This window comes from Podarcis vaucheri (assembly GCF_965113315.1).
Source record: "Podarcis vaucheri genome assembly, chromosome: 4".
Lineage (NCBI taxonomy): Eukaryota > Metazoa > Chordata > Lepidosauria > Squamata > Lacertidae > Podarcis > Podarcis vaucheri.
The window spans coordinates 21,998,033-22,024,576 of record NC_138762.1 but is presented as its reverse complement, the minus strand read 5'-3'; the positions used below and the strand labels follow the sequence as shown (position 1 = coordinate 22,024,576).

The 26,544-nt window shown below is 45.0% G+C and overlaps 2 protein-coding genes across 2 annotated transcripts in view; one reads left to right on the top strand and one right to left on the bottom strand.

Moving 5' to 3' along the window:
- DYNC2H1 (dynein cytoplasmic 2 heavy chain 1) overlaps positions 1 to 6,824 on the bottom strand; it is a 160,465-nt gene extending 153,641 nt beyond the window's left edge. Inside the window, exons 1-2 of the mRNA XM_082219683.1 lie at positions 6,405 to 6,824; positions 4,297 to 4,467 (exon numbers count right to left, since the gene is read on the bottom strand). Coding sequence (XP_082075809.1) covers positions 4,297 to 4,467; positions 6,405 to 6,608 — 375 coding nt within the window. The 5' untranslated portion in view covers positions 6,609 to 6,824. The remainder of the gene's footprint in view (positions 1 to 4,296; positions 4,468 to 6,404) is intronic.
- Positions 6,825 to 8,467: 1,643 nt separating this feature from the next.
- DCUN1D5 (defective in cullin neddylation 1 domain containing 5) lies at positions 8,468 to 22,681 on the top strand. The gene is made up of 9 exons (XM_082221525.1): positions 8,468 to 8,941; positions 14,202 to 14,293; positions 15,553 to 15,623; positions 17,239 to 17,330; positions 18,057 to 18,165; positions 18,248 to 18,352; positions 19,136 to 19,238; positions 19,911 to 19,986; positions 20,085 to 22,681. Exons 1-8 carry the CDS (start codon positions 8,865 to 8,867, stop codon positions 19,964 to 19,966), a joined length of 705 nt encoding a protein of 234 aa, XP_082077651.1. The 5' UTR covers positions 8,468 to 8,864; the 3' UTR covers positions 19,967 to 19,986; positions 20,085 to 22,681.
- Positions 22,682 to 26,544: the final 3,863 nt, after the last annotated feature.

Genomic DNA, 26,544 nt, shown 5'->3' with positions numbered 1-26,544 from the left:
CAACAGAAGGTGCAAGTGTGCACGGACCATAAGAATCTAGAGTATTGGAGAACTGCGCGAGTGCTCAACCAACGGCAGTTGAGATGGGCCCAGGAGTTCTCCAAATTTAACTTTGAGATTTGTTACGTACCAGGCCCAGAGAACGTTAGGGCGGACGCTCTCTCACGCAAACCTGAATATTTGGAGGGAGAGGGTGCACCCGAAGAGACCCATGTCATTCCCGAGGACCGCTGGGTGTGTGGGGCGGCATTGGTGGGGCAAAGGGAACTGGTAGAGGGAACGGTGCAGGATGAATACGCCCAGGACAAACTCAGGGGTCTCAGGAGGGAGGGAGACAAACCCGGGGGTTTTGAGGAGAGAAACGGGGCGTTGTACTACAAGGGAGCGTTATACATACCTGAAGGGGAATTGAGGGAAAAGGTACTCAAGCAACTGCACGATAGCCCCACAGCAGGGCATTTTGGGCAACACAAAACCATGTGGCTGGTTACCAGGGAATTCTGGTGGCCCAAGGTCAGGGAAGATGTGCGGGAGTATGTGAGGGGGTGTGACCAATGCCAACGAGCCAAGGGGGAGAGGCGGGCACCGGCAGGTTTATTAGAACCACTACCCACGCCGGAAAGGCCATGGGAGGCAGTGGCAATAGATTTCATGACTGATCTGCCCAGGTCCAAAGGGAAAACAGCCATCATGGTTGTGGTAGACCTGTTAACCAAGATGGCCCACTTTATAGCCTGCTCACATGCGGTCACAGCGGAAGAAACCGCTAAATTGTTTGTGGAAAATGTGTTTAGGCTGCATGGCGCCCCCTTGAGGGTGGTTTCTGACCGAGGGAAACAATTTACTTCCAGGTTCTGGAGGAAGCTCATGAGCTTATTGCATGTAGAGGTGAATTTCTCAACTGCCCGTCATCCAGAAACCAACGGGCAGGCGGAAAGAGCTAATGGTGTCCTCCAGCAATATTTGAGGTGTTATGTGAATGACAGAGAGAATGATTGGGTGGAGAAGCTGGCGTTGGCAGAATTTGCCTACAATAATGCAGAGAACGTGTCCACGGGGATGAGCCCCTTTTTGGCTAATCACGGGTGTCATCCCCGAGCCTTCCCAGGGGGGGAAGGGGAGAACTGGAGCGTTCCAGCCGCAGAACAGTTCGTTGAAGAAATGGAAGCGATCCATCGCCAGCTCCAACTTAATTTAAACAGGGCGAAGGAGGAATATAAGAGGCAGGCAGACAAAACCAGAAGGGAAGGGGAAAGCATTAGGGTGGGGGACCAGGTGTGGCTGTCCACCCAAGGGTTACCATTCAAAGGAGGTTGTAAGAAGTTAAGACCCAAAAGGCTGGGCCCATTTGAAGTCACGCAACAGGTCAACCCAGTGGCTTTCAGACTCCGGTTACCGAACCACATGAAGTTGCACCCAGTGTTCCACAGGTCGTTGCTGTCACCGTATAAAGGGGACAGAGAGGGGAGGGTCAATAGGGGACCAGCTATGGAGGAAAAAGAACACAGCTACCATGTAGCGGAGATTCTCGATTCCAGGTGGAAGGGAGAGCAAGTAGAGTATTTGGTAATGTGGGAAGGGGAGCCGGAGTCGGAAAACACCTGGGTCAGGGCAGAGGATGTAGATGACGAGGTTTTGATTGAAACTTTTCATCAGAGATTCCCTCGTAAACCCCAGCCAGTGGCGAGGTTCCGGAGGGAATACTTCGCCACCACCGACGAAGAAGAAGAGTTGGAGGGGTTCTCTGATTCCGAGGTGGAGAAGGATTCAGCGAGTCGGAACGAAGACCGATGGAGGGAAATGTTCGAGACGTCTGAAGATGAAGAGGATTCTTTTCGGGGTTTCAGCTCCTCACCGCCCAGAGGAGAGAGTAGGGGCGGGGGAGAAGGGGGCCCTGGAGGGGAGGTGGATGTCAGGGAACTGACATCAGAGGAAAGGGAGTTGGTAGGGCTCCCAGAGACTGGGAGAGAGTCAGCAGCCAAAGCAGGGACAAGGAGGGGGAGCGAGGGGTCTCTGGAGGAGGATCTCAGTAATGCTGAGAGAGACGCAGCAGCCCAGGCAGGAAACAGCAGGGGAGAGAAAGGGGTGAGAGACACATCCAGCGAAAATAGCGGGGAGGTGTCAGAAGCAACTGCAGGGAGACCCATGCTTCGCCGGAAGCTGCCACGTCGTGAGTCCAGGAGACGCGTTTCCGTTAAGGAACTTCTTTGCTGGAAGCGCTTCCGCAGGCAGCCACTGTCAGACTCTACTAGTGACTAGAGCAGACATGTCTGAGGAGCTCTGTCACACACAGAGGTTTGTGGGGCCGCACAAACTCTGAAGGGGCACAATTTTAAGCACAAGCAGCTAATCATCCCCTGACAGCAGGTGACAAAATTTTCACACTAAAACCATCCCTTATCCAACACCTCCCTCAACCCTTTCCGCTTCTACTCCATCCTGATCTCCCTTAATAAGTTGCCTTCTCTGTGGTCCTCATCTGATTCCCCCATGTACTCTCTTTTACCCATCCCATCTCATAGTTGCCATCTGCCATACCATTATCCCTCCTCTTCACCACACCCTCTCTCCCTTCTGTTGTTTCCCTCCAAACTCTTTTGAGCATTCCCACTGGCTACAGACTATGGGGCCATGGCTCTGTGGTAGAGTCCAGGCTTTGCATTCAAAAGATTTGGGCTCTTTGGACAGGGCTGGGTAAGATTCAAAAGCTGAAAAGCTGAAAGCCACAGTCAGCGAGTTTAGCTATGGGATGAAAACCTGAGGCTCTCCAGATGTTGTCAAACTCCAATTCCATTGGCCCCAGAAAGTATGGCCAATTGTTAGGGATGATGGGACCTGTGGTCCAACATCTGGAGAGCTGCAGCCCCCCCCCCTTGGTACAGGCCATATTGAGCTACATAGAGCAACAATATGACACAGTAAGGCAGTCCCCTATATTCCTTTGTTTCTCTAACTTCACTTTCCATTCCCTCCAATACAGCTGCTGTCTCCTGCAATGAAACCATCTTTTGAAAAATAATCGATGACCTCCTCACTGCCCAGTTCTCGTTCTCTCTCTCTCTCTGCAACTGTCTGCTGTCCTTGATACATGTTTGGTCTCTTACCTTTTCTTGGCTACCTCTATACCCTAAGACTAAGTCTCAGTGATTCTTTCTTCCAATGATTCTCTTCCTACCTAATTGTTTATGTTTCCATAGTGCGAAACTCTTCTGCTTTCCCTCCCTCTAGTAAAGTCCCCCAGGATTTTATTCTGCTTTTCTCACTACACACTCTTCAGAGGTGAGCTCATAAAATCATGGCTTTCTGTACCACATATACACATCATCCAGTTCAATCTGTCTACCCCAGACCTTTCTCTCATCATCTCTGCCTCTGTGACACTTCCATTTGGATGTTACATTGTCATCTCAAGCTCAAGACTAAACTTCTAATCTTCCCTCGTCCCCTTCTTCTTGAGTATTTTAATTTAATTTAACAATATCACCATGCTGAACAGGTAAAAGCTCTGCCTCTCCCTCCTTTGTTCCCATTATTTGTTGCAAGGTTGCACCACTTTCCTCTTTACAACACTGCAAAAATATGGCATCATCCTCTATCTATGCAGGAAAAAAATTGGTTTATGCCCTAGTCGTATCTTGACTTAATGAATGCACCCTAGTCCTCTCTGATCTTCCACCATCTCATCTTGGTCCTATCAGCTCTACCCTGTCCGCTCCCAAACAAAACACAAACTTCTTGTCCTTGCATAAAAACTCTCCATGGTCTTGTGGTGGAGCTGGAGGGGTAAAGGTCATGGGGCAGAACTTTACTGGCCCTTAGGAGTGGAGAGATGGGAGAGACAAGCTCTCTTGCAAACATCCATCCTGCCAGGGGTTAAGGCATCACCCAGAGTGCTGTTCTGCACATTACTCAAGAGTTTCCAAGCCACTCTTCTGTTCCTCTTGCTATGTCAGGGAAGAAGTAAACTAGATGCTGACTTCACATTATGTGCAAAGCAGAACTCATGGTTTGTTTTCATCAAACCAACCAGAGTCAGGAGGCCAAAAACAAACCTTGGATTCCCAAAATGTGGTTTGTTTAAGGGAAACATAAAGCCAGCCTCTGATTTGTTTCATCCCCAGTGTGGAAGGAGTAGTGGAGGAGCTATTCAGGAACTTCAACTCATTCACATTAAAGCATTTAAACCCCCCCCCACTATGGTTTAATGTGAAGTGTGAACCAGACCACAGTAAAATAGCAGCAAAAACAAACAAACCTGCATGTGTATTGAAATAAGTTGAATATTGCATTACTCACCCTCAACAATACTGGTGCAAATACCTGCCGTACTGCCTGATAAAGCATATTTATAGGAGAATCTAGCATAGATGATACAAGAATATTGCTATGAAGGTTCTCTTCTGTGATTATATCTGGTCGTAGTTTGAAGAATACCAGCGTTCTGTCTTCTGAACTGCCAGCTTCAACCTATACAATCAAGAAACACAAATATTCATATAGTCTAAAGAAGAAAACTTCTTAACCAAAGTGGTAGTATTTATAAGCCACTAAAATTTTAGTACACGTAAATTACAAGTATAGTGATGTGCTTCTTGCTCATACTCTATATCAGCGGTTCCCAAACTTTAGTCGCAGAGCACTTTTCTGGAGGGAAATTTGTCACAGAGCACTATTGTTGCTCTTATGCCAAAGGCATGTATGTGCATTGTTCTTTCTAATCTCTTCACAGAGCACTGGAGATGCTTCACAGAGCAGTTTGGAGACCACTGCTCTACATTATATACAAGAATCAGTAGTATGTTGCCTGAGTGTTTTGTACAGCATATGGGAAGACTCACTTCAGGTTTGTAACTTGCTTTTTTGTTTTGCTAAAATCCCAATCGTTTTCCAATGCTTTGGAATGTAACCATGAATACTTAAGATCACTTATCAATTAAACTGCAGCTAATTTGCGTCAATGCAGCTACTTTATACCAGGGAAGGTTATTTGTCTACCTAGCCCAGTCTTCAGAGTTTTAAGCAGAGGTCTTTCCCATGATCTGCAACCTGCTATTTTTTCCTCCTTTTAAAAAAAACAAAGGTGCAAGTCTTTTTGCTTAAGAATCTGGCTTGTTTTGCTGGATCTGACCATCTAGTTCAGCATTCTTTATAATAATTCCAACAAATAGTATGCAACAGGTGATCCACCTGAAGGTGGTCGTGGTCAACTTCCTTCTGCCCACCTCAGCTTATACGTATGCAATAAAAACAGTGGAAACAGATTAAAATAAGTGTAGTCTAAGCACTGCAGCACTACAGTCTAAGCTCCATTAATTTCAGGGGGAAATTTGTAGGCCTCCTATAAAATCCTAAATGAGAATGCACACAGCCTCAGTCTATCTATCCACAAAGGATGAGCACCTACTCAGGAAGAGTTCTGCACACCCATTTCTCTAGTATGTTAAGTAACTGGATCATACATCACATACTGTGGTATACTTGGATGTTTTATTGCTGTAATCTAATCTCTCTCTTATATATATTACTGCAGTGCATTACATGTGGGGCTGCCTTTGGTGAAAGTCCAGAAACTACAGCTAGTGCAGAATTCAGCAACCAGATTATTGATAGGAATCAGAAAGCCTGAGTGTATTACATCGATTCTGGCCTGACTCCGCCAGTTTCCAGGTTCAATTCAGCTGAAAAAGTAGTAAGGGAGGAAAAACTTCCTCTGACAAATTTCCACTTGTCAGTCATCCGCCCAGCTGTTATAAAAGCACAGGAGCCCTGGCAGGGCAGAGTGGCAGACTTGTAAGAGGCATACCAGATAGTATCCCAGCATTCAAGTGCCTAGAAGCCTGGATTCACAAGGGGATCCTCAAAACATGCAAACATGCTACAAAGCTGCAATCCTCCTCCTCACCCTCAGTTCTCAGGATGCCAAAGAATCATAGAATTGCAGAGGGGGAAGGGACCACAAGGTTTCTGCATTGCCCAACAACCCTCAAATTTTAGACTCTTGTGCTCTACCAACTGCACTGCCCCTGCTGTATAGCAGGCTGTAGTCCTAACAGTGCAATCCTAGGAAGCCGAAGCTACATTTGGCCGGGGGTTTGCCCCAGATGAAGCCTCCAGAGGGACACCATTGGGGCTCCCAGCCTCTCTCTCTCTCTGTGTGTGTGTGTACGCAAATGTGCAAGGAAGGGTGCCAAACTGGGTGTCTGGCCCGGCTGAAATAAAGCCTCGTTTCGTTCCTGGCTTGTTTCTTGGGAGCAAACCCAACTTTTTCAAGCCATCCTGCCCCAAGCGCCGGTGCGATCCTAAACTCGGGGGGGGTGATCCCCCTTGGATTCCACGGGGCTCCGCCGTCGGGCTCGACTTGCGTTGCTCGGAGCCGCAGCTTCTCAAGAAGGCAAGCCCCGTACCCTGTTGGAGACCACGATCTGGTGGTCCTCCGAGTGCTGCACGCACAGCAGGAACTCGTTGCCGTCGTCCAAGAAGTTGGCCAGCTCGGGGCCGCCCGAGAGCGGGGCGAGGCTGGCGGACGACGACAGACCGAAGTAGTTGGCGGCCGTGGCCGAAATGAAGATCTTCCTCTTGTCTCCATCGCCGTCCCCGTCCAGAGGCATGGCGGCCGGCAGAAGCGCGGGAGGCTCGGGGGACCTGGGAGGAGGAGAGCTCTTCAGACGGGCATCACGTTGGGGACTCGACCCGGGATCTGGTGAAAGAGACGGGGGGGGGGCGATTTTCCAGGCCTCGTTAGGATTGCCTCACGATGCGAAACAAAAGTGGGCAGTGAAGGCTATTTAAGTAATATTCATAATAAAAGCTGCCCTGAAACCGGTGTCGAAGGGGAAGGGGGCCCGGCAAGGCATACCAAGCAGGGAGCGGTTCGCTGAGAGGCGGGGAGGTGGGGTGGGTGGGCGATAGAGCTGCTACTCCACGGCCCAGCCTCAAGAGACAGGAGAGAAGCCGGGCTGGGAGGCCCGGCGGCGATGCGAGGCCCGGTTGCTATGGTAACGCGGGGCAAAACATGGCGGCCGCCAACCCCCGAGGAAGCCGTCTGCGCGTGCGCGCGCGCCTTCCCAGGCCAGAGCAAGCGACGGCCGCTTTCCAGAACGCGAGATCGGCAATCGCCAGGCAGGTTCTGCGCGCCACGTGAAATATGAAAGCAAGCGGGGCTCGGATCGCCCAGGGCTAGTGTAGCGGCACTCCCGTTTGCTACTCCGGAAAGAGCCCGAGGGAACTGCTGGGTTGTCGTTGGTTTTTATTTATTTATGTTAAGCAACAGTTTAACTGAATGGATTGTTTTCTCTTTAAAAGTCTTTTAAAAACAAACAATTGTACAGTACTGCGAGTTTGCATCATTGAATGAGTAACCAACATGCTGTTTCCTGAACAACATAAACTCTTTGGGCAACTAAGTTGCAATTGTTAACTTGCAGAGGTTGATGAATGGCAGGCAGCCAGGATGAAGCACACGACCCTCTCTCCGTTTATGGAGAGGACCATCACTGATTGTTATATTGTAGTGAAGCCCCGAACGCTGCCTAATCATATTGGGAGTCTAGTTGGTGGTAGCCCCGAAAGTGGCCTTTTCAGGTGCAAGGCAGAGCTGGGCTGGCTCAGGAGCCACCGGATTGTGAGGCCGGGGTGGACTTTAGCGATGCGGCGCCCTGAGCGAGGACAAAATTTGCCCCCGCCAAAAAAAATATTTCTTATTTTCACAGTACTGTACTGTAGATCCTTTTGTAATTTGCTTTTTACACGAATATTCTTCCTATTGCTATTCTGTACCGCCTGGGCTCGGCACACTGTATGTGGGGGAACTAACCGCAGGACCCTCAATCCGGCGCTGCTAAGGCTAAGGGCAAAAAAGAAAAGCCACCCCACACCCTCACTTTCCACTTTGACCAGCAGGAGCCGGCTGGGCTTCAGATGCTGCTTCCCCGTAGAGACCTTGGGGCAGAGTGAAGCTTGCCTACAGCAAGCTTATTATTTATGACATAAGCCCGCCTTTGCCAGCCACTTTGGACTACAACTCCCATCAGCCCCCGTCCCCAGGCAGGCTTATGGGAGTTGTAGTCCAAAGGACCAGATAGTGGGCTACAGCTCGCTTCCCCAGATGCGATGTCCTTGGGGTGCAACACCCCCTCCCCTTGACCTCCACTGGGCTTCCTCCTGAGTAAACATGCCTACGGCTAACGGTGCTGCTTAACTAAGGGGGTGTGGGGGGCTCGAGTCCTTAAAAAACACACGCGCGCGCGCGCAATTTTATTTTTTTAAAAAAGTAACGGGAGAGGGGAGCTGGGCGAAGCGCATGCTTATTGTCGGCTCACAACGCCCCGCTGTCCCCTCAGCGGCCCTGAGGCGGGCTGCGTCACGACCTTCCCCGCCGGCGGGGCGGGGCCAGCGTGTTGGCTCCGCCCCCGTCTATTAGCTCCGCCCGGCGACGGGGGCAGGCTGGACGAGCCTTCGCTGCGAGGCGCGCGCGCGCGCGTTCGAGGCGCGCCTCTGTCACTTCCTGCTCCCGCCTCTCCGGGGCGGCGCGGCGCGTCTCCTCCTCTTCCGCTCTTTACCGGCGTTGCCGCCGCCGCCGCCGCCGCCGCTTCTCCCTCAGGAAAGCTCTTTCTTTCGCTCTCCCCCCCCCCATATTCCTCCTTCCCACACCTGAATCTACCAGGCGCGGCGGCGGCGGCGGTGGCGACGAGCTGAGGGGAAGGAAGGCAAGAGCCGCGACGGCACCGGCAGCTTCTCCGCCGCCTCCTCCGCCTCCTCCTCCTCCTCAGCCGCGAGGGAAGGAAGAGGCGGCGGCTCCCTCCCACTTTCCGAGGGGCCCCGCGGCCCTCCGCCTCCGCGCCCCCGTCCGGGGCGAACCGAGGGAGATGCCCGTGAAGAAGAAGCGCAAATCCTCGGGGCAGGCGGGGGACGAGACGGGCCTCAAGAAGTGCAAAATCAGCAGGTACCAACAGCCACCGCGGCGGCGGACGGGCCCAGCTCCGCGGCGGGGGGGGGGCAACCGTGGTGGGGACCGAGCGGCTTCCCTTTCCCCCTCCTCACCCGTTGCCTTGGTGACACAAGGCGGGAGAGGGTCTTTTGTGATACCAGGAAGGCAGCCTTTAGCGAGGGGGGTTCCCCTCCCCTCTTGCATTTGCACCCAGAGGTGCCATCTTAAATATTTGGGGGGGCAGGTAAGCCCCTTCCCACATAAATCACACAATGAGGCACATGAATGCTATTGGAATGGCAATGGCCTACAATTTGGGGTGGCGTTCCCCTCAAATATTTTAGGGGGGGCTGAAGGGACCTCGGGTCCCTAGTTGGCTACTATGTTTGCACCTCACCTTTTCTGACACATAGGCCAGGTTGTACCCTATCCTTGCACCAAGTGAAGCTTCCATAACTTATTGCAGGTTATGCATATCCTTTCATTTTTCACCCTTATATCTGCCCTGCCCTGAGCAAAACTTGGTATGTGTCTTGGGGCACCTTCACATACACACATGCACGCGCACACACTCCTTCCCGTGTGTACCACTGAAGCAGTGTTGCGAACGTGCAGCTGTAGTTCTTCTATCAAGCAATGCATAATGCTGCAGTAGGCCTTTGTCAAATAGTTGCGCCTGCTTGTCTTGCGGCGCTGGTTCTGAACAGAAACACCAACAGCCTTTCTTTGTACCACCAGCCAGGCCCTATCTCATGTATGGACTTGATTCACTTTGTGTCCCCGGCCTGTAGATCTTGAATTGGCATTGCCTCATCGGAAGCCAGCTGATGCAAAGTCAGGCCATTCCTTCATGTAGCTTAGTATTGTCTACCAAGACCGGCAGCAGATCTGCATGGTTTTGAATGGGCATTTCCCAACCTTGTTCAATGACGCCAGTGGTTTAATGTGGGACATTATGTGTGCAAAATATGTGCTGTAGCTCTTCCTCTCTAAGCTCTTGCCAAGCTGTGTCATAACTGGGTCATGTTGTGCTGGTTTATGATGCCAGACTGACAGCATCTCTAAAGAAAGGAGGTTCCCCACCTACTATTTCCAACTTCCTCCATGCAACAGAATGAATCACTTAATGCTTTTATAGTGGTCTGTTCATGTTTATATAGTATTTTCAGAGTAACAGGATAGGTCTCTGCTCCAAGGTGCATACGTTCACTTCTCCTGTGAGACCATTTCCCTGTGACAGAAATGCCTGTGTGCTTTATCTGTCCAGAGATAATCAACTCAATCCCTAAAGTTCTATCTACTTATCCTCTGCATGTCACATATGCTAATTCTATACAGCAGAAAGATGCAACCACCACTGCAGGAGCGCAGTCTGACTTCCAAAGACCTCCCATTTGGCTTCCACCATAGCATCTATACCAAGGTCTTACCCATCTCTATTATATATCTCAACCGTTTTCTCTAATGTAAACTAAGATACAGGGAAACAGTTCTTCAAATTACCCTCCACAGTTATTTCTCAGCACCCTTAACAAGCTGTAGTTCCCAGGATTCTCCATCACTGCTCAAGTAGTATACATGTGCTCTGAAATTGTGGTGTATATGTGACCTCCAAGAATGACCTTCTACAAGAAAGAAGATTCCACCTAAACATTAGGAAGAACTTCCTGACAGTAAGAGCTGTTTGACAGTGGAATTTGCTGCCAAGGAGTGTGGTGGAGTCTCCTTCTTTGGAGGTCTTTAAGCAGAGGCTTGACAACCATATGTCAGGAGTGCTCTGATGGTGTTTCCTGCTTGGCAGGGGGTTGGACTCGATGGCCCTTGTGGTCTCTTCCAACTCTATGATTCTATGATTCTAAGCGCTTAATGCAACCTTTATTGCTACCTTATTTTGCATGCTACTCTTATTTGAACAGTAGCAGTCAGTTGGGCAACATGGACAGGGCAGAGCAGTGTTGGTCATGTGCCTTCCCAACACCAGTGATTGCTGCTGGTCCCTGAGATGAGTGGGAAGCACAGCACAGTGTGGGTATGCTTGCAGGAGCACTGGATTGGCTTCACAGCATGCTGAGCTCCCTAGGCCTCTTCCTCTCAGGAACTGGCAATGATATTCAGTTCTGGGAAGGCACATGAACAACCCTCCCCTCCCTGCACCACCCCATGCACTGCTTTGAGAAACCTTGATTTAGTGGCTTTTGTGTCAGACAAAGAACAACTATTTGTTCCATAATTTAGGGTAACAGTTCTGCTTATGCTACCAAACTCTAGATAGTCTCATATATCTAGTATAAAGTCTGTCTGGGTGTTAGGCCATTAGTTTCTCATGGCCATGCCCTACACATTGGAAAATCATGTTTTGTTTTATGTGTGGTAAGAAACTGTGTTCCCTACAAAGAGATACTTGCCATTAGATTTCTTATTACACATATAGCCAAATGCTTGCACAAATCAGTATCTGTTGCTAAGTGCAAGTAACACCATTGTTCTACATTCAGACTATTGGATTTTAATTTCCTGGAAGCAGTTTTGTTTTTTTACTTAATATGCACCAATGTAATATAATCAAATAGGCTGGTATTGCAGATGGAAGCAGTGGCAGAAATATTCAACCAATCTCCTTTACTGGCATAAAAAGTGCATTATATACATGGATCAGAACACAACACAGTTAATGAAACATGGTAGGAGATACTTTAGGATAAAACTGACCAGACATCATGAGGTACGAAGATGGCTCTTAGGATCTATGGTGACGTAATTTTATAGGGCCACTCAAAAATCTTGCCACATTCCAGATAGCAGAAATATTTAGGATGATGCATTGAAATACATTTGGGATAGCCAGGTTGCAACTTTCATCTCTTGCCTGCCCCCCAGCTCAGAATATAGATTCAGGCATCCCCTCCACGTTCTGCCATCTGTCTTCCCTTCCAGCTTGCATCAGGACAGATTTCTTAAATAAGAGGAAGGAGAAAATGGTCAATGAGTGGAGTGAGAAGTGGCTGCAGCAGAACAAAATTTATATAGTTCTTTCAGTGTCCACAGCATTTTAGAGTACAATAAAGCAAGTCCTTGCCCATAGGAGCTTACCATCTGACATTCAACGTGAGGGATACTAACAGAGCATTAGGAGGAAAGTGGAGACAGAGGCAAATAGTGAAGCAATTTGGGGCAGCTTTAGCTACATATGTGTTGGCTGTTAGTGGATGAGTTTCTGACAATCCAGTTACCCAGGTTGCCATTTGTCATGCGCAGAAGTCAACATGATTCTAAAGGCATCTGTGCAGATATCATATGCACAAAATTGGCAAGACCATGAATAGTAAATTCTTGCACTTTGCTTTTCTGTACTTGAAGCTATGTTTAATTATCCATTCAGGAACAGAATGGATTAGATGCTTCACTTTAAACATCAAATTGCCAAGTGCTTGTTAGCAGCAACAGTTGAGTGAAGTGCAGCACTGTTATGACTTCCATTAAAATACTCACTTCATGGGGTATGAGTGTTCAGCAGCACCTGGGATTCAGACTTTCAGTTAAACCTGAAACTTTGTTTTCAGATGAAACTGCTAGTCACAGATACCATTATTACATGACATGTAAAAACCATTGACTCTTAGCTGCCATGTACAGTTGAGAAGACATATGTTTTTAAGGCTGAAAACTAGAAAAACAAGTCCCTTTGCATTTAGTAGGGCATACAGTCAAGGTAACATAATTAAGATGAAACCATTACAACAATTTTATTCTGTTCCCTGCCTTTAGGATAAGGTTTCAAACTGCCTACAAAAGACTTGAAACATTAAAAACAGCACTCAAGGCACCATAACATAATATAAAGGCAGGGATATAAAGTCATCCTGAACTCATTCAGTTGCCAGTCCACCACCAAATTAAACAAGTAACTTGCTTTCCTGAGTGAATGGATAGTAAAAGCTAGAGTCCCCTTCAGGTTGTAACAGATTTCACACAGTTTGAGGTTCTAGTAAGTAGCCAGTCCATTTCCATGGCCAAAGAACTTCATTATGTCAAATAGGTTAGGTTCAGAACAACAGAGGGTTTAATTTTAGCGATTGCTGAGAATATATTTTGCATAGTTCATCAACATTAATTTACATCTATAGATTTCACACAGTTTGAGGTTCTAGTAAGTAGCCAGTCCATTTCCATGGCCAAAGAACTTCATTATGTCAAATAGGTTAGGTTCAGAACAACAGAGGGTTTAATTTTAGCGATTGCTGAGAATATATTTTGCATAGTTCATCAACATTAATTTACATCTATGATCACTGCTACTGTCAGGCCAGAAAGCAATAGAAAACGCTTATCCGAGGGCAGAGCTTTTTCCTCAATTTCCCATGGATCATTTTGTTTATCCTTTGTTCTACAATTAAACTAGTACTTGCAAGCAATGTTGTGCATAACAGTTAGTGGCCATGATAGGGATGCAGATCCCCATATTCTTCAGAAGGCACATCCAGTAGTTTGCCTAGAGATGTACATCAATACATGCATCAGTTATGGTTACTTCCAAATCCAGAGCTCCTTTGCTCAGCGGTGTATCTGAATGGCAGTGCAGTTTTCAAAGTTTTCTAAGATACTTAGTTATTTTAACTATTAAGTGCACTTTGTGAGGACCTAAATTATTTCTGATTTCAAACATATAGTGGCCCAGTTTGTGTGCTGCCTAAAACTATAGTTTAAAACAAACTGGTTTAATGTGAATGAGCAGCATGTTGGTGCACACTGTTCAAAAGTTCCCATGTTGCTCCTGCTGCTGCCACACCACAAACAAAATAAGCCAGAGGTTGGCTTGTCGTGTCATCCAAACCCCAGCTTGTGATTTCTCTCCAAGCAAGCATTTAACCAAGGTTTGTTCTGGTTCATGGTTTAGTTGGAGAGAAACAAACCCTGAGCCTGAGTTTTGATGACATGACAAGCCAGACTCTGTAGCGGGCGGTAGGAATGAAGCTGGAATCTTTGAGCAGCCTGCATTGTATTTCTCTTTGTTTCTTTGAAATGTGGAATACCTACGTGTTTACTTAAAGACGAAGAAGCAAGGAATACTCTCAATCTGACATTCTGAAACTGTAAACACTCTGAAACTTTTAAAACTCAGCAAGTCATGATCAAACAGTAAACATTCATTTTAGGTATACTTTGGGGTGGTTGCTGGTTTGTTTTCTTAAAAAGTGTGCCTGTTTTTAATAACTTGCTATTGGGAATTTTCCCAAGAAGTGATATTTACTGTAGGCTTTTCTTATGTCTTCATAAGCTACTGCAGGTCTCAAGCTTCTAGTAAAGTGATAAGTGGGGAGGAGCATTTTTCAAGCAAGAAGTGCCTGGCTTGGTTTTATGAATATGCAGGTATGAAGCTGGTACATTTCTAAACTCTAGTTTTGGCTTCACTTATTTAGTAATAATTGATAGCTGTTTCTTTCCTCCTCAAAATAACTATGTATTTTTTGGTCTTATGGAGCGAATGCAGGCTGCGCAGCTATCCCAGAAGCCAGAACAGCAAGAGGGATCACTGCTTTCACTGCGCAGCCATCCCTCTTGCTGTTCTGGCTTCTGGGATTCAGAATATTTTTTTTCTTGTTTTCCTCCTCCAAAAAACTATGGGTTTTGTCTTATGGTCTGGTGCGTCTTATAGAGCAAAAACTACGGTATTTCACTTACACGTACTTAAGCATAATAGGGTGAGGGGCATTTGTCCACAGTGTCCAATTTTTTGAAACCGCTTGAAGCTTGCAAGACGGCCTTGCAGACAATAACTGAAGGAATGATTGCTTACCTTAACATTGTTTGCCTGTCCCTTCTACCCAAAAGTCCATGAGGTTCACTCCTTGTCAGTCAACAGTAAAAGGCCATTCTTATCTGAGGCTCTGTTTTTGTTTCACTCATAAACATCTACTGACCCTTAAGGAAATACTGAAGCATCAATAATTTGGAGCCTCTTGAGAAGAACACCAGTTTGGGATGATTATATCTTGCTCCAAACTGCAGAATTATTTTAATGTGTCTTTGTATGTAAGTGAATGAGAGCCTGTTTTGTGTAATCAGATACGCTGCACTAACCGCTTGGCTTGTTTAAACCTCTGTGCTTTCACAGAAAAAGGGGTTAATCTGAGGCTGAACTGAAAGCATTGAAGAGAGTCCCTTGAATAATTGCCTCTGTTTGTTCAGAACTGTAAACAGTGGCATGACATTCCCTCAGGCATACTGAGGTGGTTGAAATTTGGCTATCTCACTCCAAACACACAGTGAACTGAGTTGATGAACTGGAGGACATGCTTCTCAGTTAGGACTCTTGGTTCAGGATAGTAGTCCTAAACCAAATATATCCAACAATGTATTGCTTGAATTGGTCTTGTGACATTTGCAGCCGTGTGTTCAGTGGCATTGTTCTAGGTCCAGGGACCCCAGGTGTCTGAACAACTGGGTTAGGGACAATTTATAGTAGATAACTGGCACAAAGGCAGGGAGTGCTTAACCCTTCCTGTGTCTGTTAATATCTCTGAGCCAATCCAAATATGGATGTGCTGCCAAGCATTTTGTCAGATCAGAAGTAAGACTAGTACGATATTTGTATGGCATGTGTTAGCTTGATTTCTTTTGTTTTGAAGGTGATGATGAAGTGGTAGGGCCAGAAGGAATGGAGAAATTCTGTGAGGACATTGGCGTTGAACCTGAAAATGTAAGTCTTGTCCCTAAAGACCAATAATCATTAGACTCAGATTTTCAAGCTTTCCTCCTCCTCCCCAACAAACGTCTTCTTCACTTGCATTGTTCATTAATTTTACTGATGGAAATTGATGTGCTTAACCCCTCCCCATTCACCAGTTCTCCAATACACATGCCTCTTCATCAGATTTCTATGCTGCCTTTCCATAAAATGATGTTTACAGTGACTCACAGTAGCTGTACAAGCAGCTACAAAATATTGAAGTAGACCAAAAATATTTATAACTCTCTCTCTCTCTCTATATATATATATATGTACTGAACACACCAAATTCTTAATAGAAATGGTTGTTTAATAAATAACAATATCTAGGGGTCTGTAATTTTGGCTGGCTTTGGTATCCAAATCAGAGATTGTGATCACCAGATTTCTCTCCCCTCCCATTTCAATAAATCCTCCCCAACACCCTTTCTGTACGAGAGGAAGGTGAGGAGTCTGTTGTTAGTTGAGTGCCTCCATGCATCTACAGCCAAGACAGCCTTCTACCAGCCATTCCTACAGGAAAAGCCAGGAAGGAGCAGACCAGCTTGGGAGCTCAGAGGAGTGTTAAACCAGACAGCTCCTCAGTGAAGCAGCCAAACAACCCCAGTTTACCTTGCAATCTTGGATCACCCCGTAACTGCTAGGCTGATATATACTGTATTTGCACACCCCTCCACAGCGTCAAATTTTACAAGAAGTCTGGTCACTTGTCTCCTTGTTCACAAGGCAGCTGCACAGTTGCCGTGATGACCAGAAATATTGAGACCTGACATTACAATAATGTACACCTTTAGTTAACGGTTACTTTGTATCTGAAAACTCAAGAATAGCAATTGGTTCATTTTCTTACGTATGAAACTATATATTGCAATAACTACCTAATAAAATGGTTTTGCATTATCTACAAACTCAGGTTTGGTTACGTCTTTGCCAAGATAACGCCACAAAACTTAAGGGGGAAAGTCTTCTACAGTTGAGCTAATTTTAAATCACATCTTCATTTTGAATCCTTATGGATTTGTATTGCTGTTCAGAGAAAATAAACCAGGTGTTAAATAGATAGTGTTTTTCTTGTAAACATATATTATTAAATTATTATTGGAGCATCTTTCCAGATGCTGGTCTGAAGCTACTTACATAAAAATTACAAAATATCATCAGTACAACAAACATAAAACTATAAGAATCCCCCCCAGAACAACCAGGCAGTAAGACAATTAAAATCAATAGCAAAAAATAGTCAGGATGCGAAACAACCATCATCAATATATTTCTGTCCTGATTGGTCTACATTAGTACCTGCGGGACAACAGCATGCCTGTCAGAAGAGGTATGTCGTTAGGACCTTCCAAAAGGCTTGAAACATAGGAGCCTGCCATAGATCTGCTGGCAGGAAGTTCCAAAACCATGGAACAACCATGGAAAAGGCTCTCTCCCTCATGGCGCCCAACCTTGTTGATGTAGGAAACCAACACATGAGGAGGGCCTCCATTATAGATCTCCATGTGCAGCAGGCGGAAACAGGTGCAGGCAGTCCATCAGATATCTTGAATTTTAATTTCTCCCTTTTCCCATTCCCATACAGATTATTATGCTAGTTTTAGCCTGGAAACTGGAGGCTGAAAGCATGGGATTTTTTACAAAGGAAGAATGGTTAAAGGGGATGACCTCATTACAGTAAGCTTTTTATATTTGAAATCATCTTCATGCATGGCTGAAAGTGCAAACTTTTTCTACAGAACCTTAGCAAAGAGCACGACAGATGGAATGTTGGGCACTATTATCAAGAGGGCTTTTGGCTTTGACTGGAAAGGTCCTGTCACTTTCTGGTGCTCCTAACTTAAACACCACTGAACTTTGTGTTGAACTCTACTTTTAAAAAAATATCAGAAAAGCAAGTACTCCTATGAAGTATTGCTGTGTGATTTATACAGTTGTAAAAAAAAAATCAACTTGCAGGCTGTTTGATGCATAATAATATTTCTCCTATTTTATCTGGCTGGGGCTGATACGAGTTATAGTCCAAAACAAATTAAGAGCACCACGTTGAGGAAAGCTGAACGAGAGTAATAATGTCCTCCCCACTGAAGTCCTAGGTCAATTGGTGGTTAGAGCAGGCATCTTTTTGGCAGCCAAGAGGGAAGGAAGCTCACTGCAACTATTTCTTCACTGGTCAGTGAGGCCAGACAGGGTACAACCTTCCAATATTCCTTGTTCCGAGAATGTCCTTTGAACCTCTATTTGTATATTCTCTGTAGAAACAGCCCTAATCCTGGTAGTTTAAATGCTTTTCTACTATTTTGTTAAAAGTGTGCATTGAAAAAGTGTATTTTATATATTTCTGTCTCCTCTCCCCCCAAAAAAGAATGTTTGGCGTGTAATTTTTTAATCTTTTATTTTAAGATGTGACTGCACAGAAAAGCTGCAGAGTAAATTTGATTTTTTGCGCTCTCAACTGAATGATATTTCAACATTTAAGAATATCTACAGATATGCCTTCGATTTTGCAAGGGTAAGTGCATCTTCTCCTTATAAAAACATGCAAGGAACTTGCCATTTATATCTGAGTGCTGCCTTTTTTAAAATCTCTTTAGGATAAAGACCAGAGAAGTCTGGATATTGACACTGCAAAATCTATGTTAGCTCTTCTACTTGGAAGAACGTGGCCTCTGTTTTCAGTATTTTACCAATACTTGGAGGTAAGCACACATTAAAAAAAAAATAAAAGGTGTTGCAAATTTCATTTGCCTTGTGAATAGGTCTACAAAAACACCGTAAATAACAACAAAAACAAAATCTCAGCTGATCTCCAGTTTATGAATGTGTACCTTCTTGGTCTCACTATAGGCAATCCAGTGAGGCAGTTTAAGCCTTTTTTCATTTCCTCTTTGCTTTTGGAATGGGAGACAGTGCCTCTATTTCTATACGCACTCAGTTCCTTAGTTTCATTTCTGTACTGACCATCAACCAAATTTCATCTGCTGAGTGGTTATGTCCACCCTACCTTCATTATTTCACAAGAAATGTTTGGGTTCCTACATATGTTTCAACCCCTTAAAAACAAAATATTTTATGATTGTTGGAACTACTTTAGAATGGACAAGCAGAATTAGATTTGCATGACATCACCACTAGGTGGGTCTTGTGGATAAGATGTTGGAACTTCCTGTGCTTTCTATATCAACTTCAGCTCCTGGTGCTTATGCATATCAACCCCATTGCCTTTCTGCGTCACATGATGTCATTTGCTACCAGCTGCCCTTTTCCACGTTTGCATGCCTTCCTTTGAGCCTTGCACAACATTGTTCCCCATTCCCAGGCAATAAATCTTCAAGGCGGCTCCTCCACCCCACACCTGCTTCTTCCTCAAACATTTCCTCAGCTACTGTAATAACTTGGCTTGTGCAAAGAAAACTGAACACATTATTGTTCCTAAATGCAACACATTGCGGGCTGAGACCTGATGTCTTATTTTTCTGCAGCAGTCAAAATACAGAGTAATTAACAAAGATCAGTGGTACAATGTGTTAGAATTCAGCAGAACTGTCCATGCAGATCTTAGCAACTATGATGAAGATGGGGCATGTGAGTATTCCCATTTCAATTAAAATACTCTAAGTGATACTTTAATCCCCACAGATTTATCTCTCAGTCTCATGCACTGAAATCAGGAAATAAAAATCCGTCTGCCTTTTCTTTGGAGATCCTCTCTAAATAGGCAGAGTTATCCTCTCTGAAGAGCAGGCAGAGGAATCTTTTACCCCCAGTGTAAGCACTAAGCAGTGCTAAGATTGAAGGGAATGTCCCCTGCCTCCTCTTTAAAGGGCAGGATCCTCCCCCCAACCCACCACTGGAGAGCAGGTGAGTGGGAATGCTGCCTTTTACGTTGATCCTTCTGTGCAAATGAAAGGCAGGAATTTCTCCCACTCCCTCCGCAGTACTGCAATGGGTAAGGCTGGAAGTGCTTCCAGCGTACATGCATCTCTGCATATTTGTGTGAGAGTGTATGTGTGAGTATATGTGAGGTGGTATATGCCTAGCGAATGTGGGTGCTGCATACGTGAGAGTCGTGTAGTATGTGCACACATACATTAACCTCCCCACTGCTGAGATGTGGCCCTCAGGGGTGACTGAAACAGGTTAGCCACTCCTGAGCAAGAGCTACATGTTAAGATGATTTAAGACGTAATTCTTTCTGTCTTTGTTATGATTCAACTAAAACGCAACATGTTATAACTGGCATTATTTCTTCTGCAGGGCCTGTTCTTCTTGATGAATTTGTGGAGTGGCAAAAGGTTCGCCAAGCATCATAGCAAGAGCAGCTTTAAAGAAGGTGCTGGATCTTGTGATGTTGCAAAAACTGAGTCAAAACCAAGGGTTGTGTTCACATCCTTATGAACTTTAGTCATTTTTTTCCTTTTATTTTTAAAGGAAGCCTTGTTACATGTGAAATGGGCATTGAACCACACCTCTTCTGAGACTGAAAATTGGAGGGTTTCGTCTTAAGTTTCTAGCATTTCAGAACAATAAAGATTCAGATTTGTAACAGTCTTAAAAGTGAAGGATATCCCTTGAATATGACTGTGGTTTCCATGTTCAAAACCAAAACATTGTAGAGTGCATCAGAAGTATCTTGTATGAGTGTTTGAATCCTGGAGATGTGTTTAAAATTGTAGTTGTAAAGGAATCTGATATGGTAGGTCGCTGATGAAATGATTGTTTTTAGGAAGAAATGTTAACGTCGAAGCCTTGGCTGGTGTTTTGCCAACACCCACCATCGCTTGTGCCATAGTTTACAGCTTCATATGGAGACATGGCCTTAAAATATTTTTTTCTGCCGTTCCCAACATTTTGTCTTCTAATGAAACATTCATAATTGTCTTAATTATGAATTAACTTAAAAGGTACTAAAAGGATGGTGATATCTGTAGCATCTGTAGGACCTTGAAAACATTAAACTTGTGTTTGATTAGAAATTGGCCTGAATATTTAAAAAAAAAAAAACCCTAGGAAGGCAGAGCTAGAACTTCAATGAAAACACTGCAGATGATCCTCCTTCCTCTTCATCTCTTAATGTGGGACCTTTGGTTTTATTACCTGATTTCATGTGTCTACTTAGCCTGAACTAAGAAAAGTTGCCGTATCCTCATGTGTTTCATAGCCATTTAGCAAGAACGTGAAAAGGCACAGTTGTGTGTGCTGAGTTGCATTGAAAATCAAGGCATGTGCGGAAAGCTGAACTCAGCTATCTCTCTTGTTTATTATTTGAGCACCATCATAACTGCCATAACCTTCAAATTCTACTTCCATATATCTTGAGACAGAGAGATTGGCTGTTTAGTCTGTCAAACATAGGAATTCCCAAGGCCTATTTTGTAATAAATAAATGTATGGGGTGAAATGGCAACAAGTTGGCATGGTGAATGTTAAAGAAATCATTTGCATCCCTTCTTCCACTCAGGATGCTATTTCTGTTTACATCATCATCCTTTTAGCAAATCTAGGTCAACTTTATTAATTACCCCCATAGCTTACCATGCTAGGTGAGACATGGTAGTATTTGGCTCAGGATAATGAGAAATGTGCTGTGTGCACTGTAAGCAGGTTCAGGTAGTACAAGATATCCAGAATGTTTTGTCCAGACAAGATGTTGCTTTGGTGCATTTCCCTCCTTCTGATCATAGAGTCCTTAAGTATCTGTTTTGGGTATTCAATAGAAAAGGGCTATTTCTTTTGCAGCTCTGCCAGCTGTTCAGGTGTATGTGACCCAAGTTAGTCATTGGAATTGTTTTGCGTCATCTTATAGGGATGACCTTAACACTGTGTTATTTTGCTTTTCTGTAATTCTGCACAGGAAAAAGGAGATTGGAGTGAGGGGAAGCATCTTAACATTTCAAACTTGCTGCTCTTACTTCATTGCTTGTGTTAATGTGTATGCCATTACATTTTAGATAACCTTGGGGGAGTTCTTAGCCTCATATGAACATGGTCTGTACCAGTTTTTGTTTTTGTATTGACATAGCCACTTATTAATATTTGATGCCATACCATCCTAAGTCTGCAGTCTTAAGCATATTTCACCTGGGAGCGAGTCCCATTGAACTTGGTGGTTCTGGGCTGCAAGTTTGTGCATCAAAAGAACACTGTTGGACAGTACAAGATGGCTATTTGATTACCTCCAGAGTGCGAGTGAGCAGAAGAAAATGCATTATCAGATTAATAGCATGGATATGAAAAATGCTGCAGTGTGTCTAAATGAGACATGAGATGTTTTCTTTAAGAGATTGCTTTTGCAAAGTGCTATTTACTGTTCCAAACCCAAATCCTCAGTAAAATCTTTTTTGGTGTTTCCCAGGACAGGCTATGATTTAGGATGATGTCTTTCCCAAAAGAGGGCAATGCAGGCTTTAAAAGAAGTACAGCCATGAGGGAGGCCTGTCACAGTTGGTGCTGGACTGGCCTCTGGTATGGGCACTTTCTCGCGCTCTGATACCAATGGGATGGAGCAGCTTGAAATTGCATCTAGTGATAAGGCACAGGTCGCCACAAGGTCATTCTCCTCCCCTGGTTTTTTGCCATGGTGCTTCCCCTCCAACATGTCCCCATCCTAATTACGTCTACCAGTGATATGCACAATCTCTTGGGGATTAAACCCCGAAGAAAATGGGGCAGACCTCAGAGCAAGCATGCATAGGATTGAACCATCAAGTCATCCTAATGGGCATCCAGTCCTTTGTGTTGTGCTTTAGAAAACCTTTCTCTCAGGTTTTATAAAGTCTCAAGATACGAATCAGGAAAGCGCAACTATGTTTATAATGTAAACAAAACCATCTTTTAATTCAAGTGATTAATTAAAAAATAAAAAACTAGCCCAAAGGAGCTGGTATTAACATGGTAAATCGACAGACTGTTGTTTCCACCATTGCCAGTGTCTTTACTTAATGTGAAGGTATCAACTTGCTGTGTATGACTTGTATCTCTGAGGTTTTATCACTATTCTTCTAATAAAACCATGTTTCAGGGATTTAGACCTTGTTTTTTGTAAGTGGTTTTTAAAATACCAATATACTATTAAAATGATAAGGGGTGTATGTTACATGTTCAGAGCCACTTCTGCAAGAAGATAGAATTTCGTTGAGAGAAGCTTTTCCATATTGCTTTTTTTAAAAAAGTAAAGACAGAAAGAAAAGTATTCAGTGTTCAGTTATCAGACACTAATTAAAACTGGAATACTTCCAAATGCTGTGGTAGCATAAGAGGGTTTGATTTGTAAGACAAGAATTTTTTTAACCAAAACTAATTTTAAAGGGGGGCTCAACATCTGCAAACTCCAGGCCTTTTTTGGGAGGGGGGATACTTATACAACTCGTTCTAAAGTCAATCATGCATGTTAACTATTGACAGTGGAAAATTATGGGTAAGGTATGGATACCCACTCACGCGGAAGAAAATCTCTCAACCATCAAGGTGATAAATTCTCCATAAATCTTCATAGGTCCCATTTGACTAGATTGGTGAAATCCAATCTAAGGCTTCTATTAGTTTATTCATTCCAAAGTACAGTGGTACCTCGGGTTAAGTACTTAATTTGTTCCGGAGCTCCGTACTTAACCTGAAACTGTTCTTAACCTGAAGCACCACTTTAGCTAATTGGGCCTCCTGCTGCTGCCGTGCCGCTGGAGCACAATTTCTGTTCTCATCCTGAAGCAAAGTTCTTAACCTGAAGCACTGTTTCTGGGTTAGCGGAGTCTGTAACCTGAAGCGTATGTAACCTGAAGCGTATGTAACCTGAAGCGTATGTAACCTGAGGTACCACTGTACAAACTTACTGGTTTCCATCACTTTATTTTAGTCAGGTGTTTCTTTTTGTCCATCAAATTTGTAGAGCACCCGAGTCCTTGAAATGGACAAGCATGGGTCGGAGTGGGGAGCTTAAGTATTTAAATCCCTGTGAAACAAGCAACTTACAGATACCAGATACCGAGTCTCCAATTGATTTCATCACAGAATAATGGAGTTATTCTCCGTTTCTTTGGTGTGATGGGTTAATTTAGCAAAAGCACTTGTTGCCAACTGTGGAAACGATGGTACCAAACAGAATAGTATTCCCATGAAGATGTTAATAATTACTGACACACAGTGAATGAGTTTGTTGTGGCAAGAACCTGAAGCCATGGTTCAGCTGCCTGAAAGAACTGCATTCATTAGGCTCAATTGTCTTCAATGTTTTATCTTTGAGAGGTCAGTGCTGGGACTGCTTACAAAATGTACTGCACAAATTCAACAAATTCAGGGACACGGCTGATTGACTTTTTGTAAAACCTTTCTTTTTTTTTAAAAAAAAAAAAGTATGCCGAAATGCAATTTGTATGTGTCTTTAGCTTTCTGGAATGTAGAAGGTAGGAGCTCTAGTGATCTTAAGTCTTGAGACAACTAGAAAGTTTCTGCTAGTAGCAGAAACGGAAACGTGCATCCAGCATTTTATGAACAACTATAAACAAATCTGTAATTTAGGCTTGACTCAATTCCAAATATGGTCTTTCCATCCCACAAGAAGAAAATCAGTTGCCAATCATATGTATATATTTACGGGGAGGAGGGTGAAAAGCAGCTCAGAGGTTTTGTCTAGTTATAAAGCCGCACATTTGAGCTTTGATACTGTCGTGTCATTTCTGCCTTTGTTTTTACCACATGTCATGACATAGGATGGATAACTTGATTAGGTGGTTATGATGCATGATGTGGTTTGTTGAGAAGTTGCTCCGAATTTATGTCAAGATTTTCAAGTTTTCCACAGGATTGTAGACTGAGATTGAAACCAGTGGGATAAAAGTTTCCATTGACTATAAAAATTCCTCATTAAAAACGGTTGTGCATTTTAAATCCAGACTTGCATGCAGATGGTCCCAGTTTCAAACCGCAGCATCTCCAGGTGGGTCAGGGAGAGCATCTTGTCTGAAATCCTGAATATCAGCTGCCTGTCAGTGTAGATAGTACTGAAATGGGAGAAACAATTCTCTGACTCAATATAAGGCACCTATGTATTCCGCTTTTCCACTACCTCGGGTACAGTGGTACCTCGGGTTACATACGCTTCAGGTTACACACTCTGCTAACCCAGAAATAGTGCTTCAGGTTAAGAACTTTGCTTCAGGATAAGAACAGAAATCGTGCTCTGGCCGCGCGGCGGCAGCAGGAGGCCCCATTAGCTAAAGTGGTGCTCCAGGTTACGAACAGTTTCAGGTTAAGAACGGACCTCCAGAACGAATTAAGTACTTAACCCGAGGTACCACTGTACTCTTAATACTTCCTCAAGTGAACAAAAGGGTCTTTGTGACCTCTTTCCCTATTTGCATTGTTCCCTCAACAGAATGAACATCACTCACCTGAACTCATCACTCACCTGATCCTTCAGCAGTTGCTCTTTAATAATTCTTGTCAAGAGCATCCTTTACCAGTGAATTCTTCCCCTTAGTGCAGGGGTAGGCAACCTAAGGCCCATGGGCCACAAGCAGCCCACAGGGGTTGTTTAACCGGCCCACGAGCTGCCCGCTTGGTGAATCCCTGCACGCTGCAATAATAATCCCTGCGCACAGCATGGCACGGGGACTCGCTTCCGTGGCGCCGGAAATTGCCTCTGCGCGGACGCCGGAAATCACACACACAATCTGGCCCACAGAGGGATCTCCGCTGGAGTGAACCGGTGAGGTAAACCTTGCCGACCCCTGCCCTAGTGGATGCTGATCTTATTTCTCTCCTGTAAAGCAGTGGCGTAGCGTGGGTTCTCAGCACCCGGGGCAAGGCAAGTAATTTGCGCCCCCTAACCCGTGGATTTTAGCAGTCGAGTCTCTTCCGCGCGCCCCCCAGATGTTGCGCCAGGTGCGGCAGGCCCCCCCTGCACCCCCCACGCGACGCCACTGCTCCCACCACAAGTCTTCAAGACAGCCATCCAAAGGCTGGCGCGGGGAGAAGGTCTCTCCGCCCCACCGCCAGGCTTCGGAGCAGCCTTCCGAAGGCTGGTGCGGGGAGAAGGTCTCTCCGCCTCACCGCCAGCCTTTGGAGGAGGTCCGAGGACAGTGGGGTTCCTGCTTCCTCGAGGAGGGCCGGCCAAACGCGCCCCCCCAAATGTTGCGCCCGGTGCGGCTGGCACCCCTGGCACCCCCCACGCTACGCCACTGCTGTAAAGTTGCCAACCGTTTGATATTTTATCTGTCCCATTGGTATTTTTGCCTCAGAGCTGGTACTCAGTATTTCGAGTTGTTAAAAAGCACAGTTGTACCTGTCAGCCTTATGGAGCCTGGCCCACCAAGACTGTCCCTTGCTCGTTCGTCTTACATTTATATTCTGCCTTTCTTTTATCACTGTACCCAAGGCAGCTTATGTGTGGTTCCCAGCCAGACACAGAGCAGACCTAGATGAGCTTAGCTTCAGGAAGGTGGTGGCCTTGCACGCCTTCAGACCACACCCCAGGATTTATTTATTTATCTATTTCTACCCCCACCTTTCCTCCAAGGTGCTAAAGGTGACATACACAGGCCCTCCCCACCCTTCGCATCTTATCCTCACAACCCTATGAGGTGGGTTAGGCTGAGAGATTGTGACTGGCCCATCATGGCCGAGTGGGGATTTGTACCCTGGTCTGCCAGTTCTAGTCCAGCACTCCAACCACTGCTTGCAATACAGCTTCTGCTTGTCTATTACTGGAAAAGCAAAAATCACCTTATGTCATATGACAAGCTGCTACCACTAGAGGTCTTCTAGTACTTTGGCAGACTAGACTATTGTATGTGAACATACGCAAAACAAAAACATAGAAGAATCCAAGGAATCTCAAATAATTGAGGTTATTAGGTTAGGCTGAGAGAGAGTGTGATTGGCTCAAAGTTACCCA